The sequence below is a fragment of the Quercus suber genome, unplaced genomic scaffold, assembly GCF_002906115.3.
Source record: "Quercus suber isolate HL8 unplaced genomic scaffold, Cork oak 2.0 scaffold_75, whole genome shotgun sequence".
NCBI lineage: Eukaryota > Viridiplantae > Streptophyta > Magnoliopsida > Fagales > Fagaceae > Quercus > Quercus suber.
Genome location: NW_027069540.1, coordinates 366,411 through 371,242, shown reverse-complemented (window position 1 = coordinate 371,242; position 4,832 = coordinate 366,411). Strand labels below are relative to the sequence as shown.

The 4,832-nt window shown below is 30.8% G+C and overlaps 1 protein-coding gene across 1 annotated transcript; it reads left to right on the top strand.

Moving 5' to 3' along the window:
• The first annotated feature begins 3,556 nt into the window (after positions 1 to 3,556).
• LOC112039730 (probable F-box protein At4g22030) lies at positions 3,557 to 4,832 on the top strand. Its single transcript, XM_024072628.2, is given in 3 exon segments — positions 3,557 to 4,193; positions 4,196 to 4,522; positions 4,525 to 4,832. Coding segments are annotated over 3 exon segments (1,233 nt in total). The 3' UTR covers positions 4,794 to 4,832.

Here is a 4,832-nt window from a genome sequence, read left to right as displayed (position 1 = left end):
GAATGAGTAACAGGAATTTTTTTTTTTTTTTTTTTGAAATCTTGGCTGCTATCTAGTAGATCTTGGACATGTTTTGTTTGATTAAAAATTTTCTATGTACATATAGTTTATTTGAGGTTTAGGAGATTTAGCATGTAATGGAAATTCAAAGTCTGAAGAATAAATTTTGATTCTGTTATGCTTATCAATGAATCTTTTTTTTTCCTGAACTTGACCAAGAAAACTGTCCAAATTAATCTATGGTCCATTTATTTCTATTTATTTATTTTATAAAAAAATTAAGAATGTTTTAGAGAAGTTCATGGTATACATTCACATCAAACCTATTGATTTATTTTTTGGTAAGATTTCATGTTGACCTCTTGCATTATTTTTTCAGAAATAGTAATTATTTCTAAAGTATATGTGATTAAGATATTCTGGAACTGAGAAAGTAAAGCCTTTGAATTTTGACATATCAGAATGAAAAATATCAATAGAAATTTATAGAAATAATCCCAGATCTCTATTCTCCAACGTAATAATGCCAAAATCCTAACGTATATAGGGAAGTATCAGGAATATTAAAAAAAAAATAGTGGTCACCCATTTATTTATTTATAACGGTGATCAGCAAAATATTGCATTCATAATTGGGTCAACCAATATGACCAAACATAAATCATATTTGATGTCCAAGTTCAAACAACGAAGAGACATACCAGTATAAGATAAAAAATCAATAAACTCTCAGAGAAAAATAATATCAATTATTTATTTTATTTAATAGTTTTAATAACATAAAAATATACTATATACTCTATCCGGGTATAGGACCTATAGGTTAATTGTTGACATATTTATTTTCAGACTTTGTGATTCTAACGGAAAAAAAGAAGAAGAAAAAGTCTAAGAAATTGAGGGAAAAAGGGATTGTATAAGACATTTTGGTGTGCATTTAGATTATATTATAGATGCGACGTGGCTCTGGTCAATAAAAGTACTTGCTGTTGGTATTTTTTTTTATTGACTAATTTTGGTATTTATTTTGGAAACACAAATGACAGGAAATTTGATAAGAAATTAGTGCATTGAATAGTGCACTTTTAAGGGCGTATTAGTTTTATTTTAATTACAATTTATTAGCTATGCATTTGTGCATTTCTTTTTTAATGAAATAAAGAATTAATATTTTAATGAAATAGAATATATGATAAAAAAAATCAAATGTGAGTGTTTTGAAAATGGCTAGCTAAAATATAAAAAATAGTTCTTATTTTAGAATAGATAGAATTTTTTGACTATGCCAACGTGAGCTCTTTATAAGTTCTTGGTCTTTTAATGCCAAGGAGGTTTAATTGTTCCACGCAATTAGAGAATCCTATATTGAATAATAAGTAATGCTACAGTTTTAAACTATTTTACAACATTTTTATAAACTATTTTTTTTAATACTAAGTATTTTTTAACATACACACACGGGCAAAGGGGAGAAGGATTTAAAAAAAAAAAAAAATTATAATGGTGTATATCCAAAAAGGCTTATTTTTACAAACTATTGATGTGACAAATTCTTATTAGTTCTAATATGAGTCCACTATTAACATCATATTTATGTTTACCAATAATCATTTTCTATTTTTCTGAAGGAAAAAAATGAAGTTTGTAATGCTTAATAATAAAATAATTTTATGTGGTCAGTTATTTTTTAACAATTTTAATTCAAAATATTAAATATTACAAACTTTTTGTTCCAATATGTAATGGAGAATGATAAAGAATTCAAAAATTCAAAAAATTTTATACAATTTATTGGATAATAAAGGAGATTTAAAAAAATTTCAAAAAAGTTCTAAATATTTTAAACAATTTTTTTCCTGATAATTTATCATTCGTAATGCGTGGATTATTGCTTATTATTGATAATGTTGCAACCCTAGTTATTATTTGCCTCTTGTGATAGTGATATCGCTGCTACTCTATAAATAAAATTTCTCTCCCTTTTAATTTTTAATTTTTTTTTTTATGAATGAAAATAAAATTTCTCTAGTCTTTATTGTGATTTAAATTTTTAGGTATACTTTAGAAAATATTTCTATACTAGTGTAATTTTATATTTGTGAGTGAATTTTTTTTCTTGTATCTCTTTCTTGTGGACATAGGCTTAAAGTTGAACCATGTAAATATTTGGTGATCTACTCATGTGTGGTTGTGTCCATTTTACTTTCTATTATTTATTTGTGAGATATTTTTCAAACCTATAATAGTTTTCATAATCAATGCTAATGTATGAGAATGATTCCGGAAGCCCTATCTTTCCCTACAAACTGGTATTATAGTTAAGTTCGATGCCTAGGCATTTAGATTTGTTCTCTTTAAAGAAATTATTGATTGGTTCGTGGATCCGAGTATTGGAGAGAAAGATGTATTGATGTAAGATGAATCCTTTACAAAACCTTCGGTAGTAACAATTATACTCTTTAATGCCAAATTTGATGGAACAAACACCTTCAACATGTGATAATGAGATGTTATGGATGTTATGATCCAACAAGAGTGTATTGTTTTAGAAAATAGCAAACCTAAAATATGTCAAAGAAAGACCAGAAGAAGATACAAGCTTGTGGCACTATCCTTTAATGTTTGGCCAATACTCAAAATTATTTTGTTATATATGAAGGAGACGAAGGCTAAGTAGCTATGAAAAAAATTGGAGGATAAGTAAATGACCAAGAGTGTGAAGAACTGACTTTATTATAAGAAAAAACTCTTTCGTTTCTAGTATCGAAGGTATTTTTACATTTGAGCATATATATGATAATAATTTTCATGGTTTTCTTGGTTAATATTATTTGCTTTTTATTATTATTAACTATTATTTTAGATCTTTCTTAAGTACATAATTTGAGCTTTTGACATCAATTTAGGCCAAGGGTCATCAAAATCTACTATCAAAAACCAAATAAAAGACATACATATAAGAATTTTTCTACACCACCACCATTTGTCTTTATTTGATAATATGGTTAACTGTAAGTTGTAAACAACTTATTACTAAACTTTTAACTTAGTGTGTGTACAAAAATTGTGACACAAAAGTTAAATTACAAAACTTTCGACTGGGTGTGTGTATGAAAAAGGCCGTAGCAGTACACATGCTTTCGACTTGAAGACGTTTGACCTCTTAGAGATATCTAAAATTGCATGACACAAAAAATATAAGGAGGAAAATTCTTAGAGCAATCAATTTGTAGTAATAGACTAATAGCTACGTCGTGACCCAGTTATAGCTCGACACTATAAACAAGACTACAAAATTTTGAACTTAGAAAATTATGAATACAGAATGGTCAGCCAATAGAATTAGACCCCACCAAAAAAAAAAAAGAAAAAAAAAGAAGGAAAAGTCAGGTAATAGGAATGGGTCAAGCCAGTCAGCCATTGAATTCAACATTTTTCTGTAGCTGACCCAGTTTTAGTTCTACACTATAAATAAAGAGATGAGTGCCTCATCACCTTCATTCAAAACCTTTCCTTTCTACAACATATATACACAAAGAGAAAACCTCTCAATCAAATGGCTTCAGTTCTTCTATTGCCTTCATCTTCTTCTTCATGTTGTTGTTCAAGGAAAATCAATGCAGCTATTCATGTCCCAAAGCTTCCAAAATTCTCTCTCTCAGTTCCAAAAATACCAATGAGAAATCTAGGTGAGGAACTGAATATAAGAGATGGGTTCATAAACACAATCCCAGTAGAAAAGATCAATGATAGATCACACAACTCTAGTACAAATATTGTTACCACTCAACTCTATGCTATCTTAGAGGCCGTAGCTGATAGAGTAGAGATGCACGCCAACATTGAAGAACAACGTGACAACTGGAACACCCTTCTTCTAAACTCAATCAACATGATGATTCTCACTGCTGCAACAATGGCTGGTGTTGCAGCCACAGCTGGTGGCATTGGAATGCCCCTTTTGGCTTTGAAATTATCGTCTACTCTTTTGTATTCCGCGGCCACAGGAATGTTGCTAATAATGAACAAAATTCAGCCTTCACAGCTTGCTGAAGAACAACGTAATGCTACAAGATTGTTCAAGCAGCTCCAGAGCCAAATCCAAACCATGCTCGCCATTGGAACTCCAACTCAAGAAGATGTGAAGGAGGTGATGGAAAAAGTTTTGGCACTTGATAAAGCCCACCCACTTCCTTGCTTGGTGCAATGCTTGAAAAATTCCCTGCAAAGTTTGAGCCAGCTGTTTGGTGGCCTAAAAATCAAGTACTACAAAAGAAAAACTTCTTACATGAAGGAAAAGAATGTAACAATGGATGGAGTGAGGAACTTGAAATGGAAATGCGAGAGATTGTTAAGGTGGTGGAGAGAAAAGACATTGAGGAATATGTAAGACTTGGCAACTTGGCATTGAAGATCAACAAGACTTTAGCTATCTCAGGTCCATTACTCACAGGCATTGCAGCCTTGGGCTCAGCTTTTGTTGGAAATGGATCATGGGCACCAATAGTAGCAGTGGCTGCTGGGCTTTAGCTAGCACAGTTAATGCTTTTGAGCATGGTGGACAAGTTGGGATGGTGATTGAGATGTATAGAAACTGTGGTGGCTTTTTCCAGTTATTGCAAGAATCAATTGAAACCACACTTGAGGAAAGAGATTTGGAGAAAAGAGAAAATGGGGAATTGTTTGAAATGAAGGTGGCTTTGAAACTAGGGAGAAGCTTATCACAACTCAGAGAACTCGCTAGAAAGTCAGCTTCTTCCCATGTAGACGAATTCGCAAGCAAGCTTTTCTAGTTTTGTATATTTGTACAGAGCTAATTCAATTTTTTGATT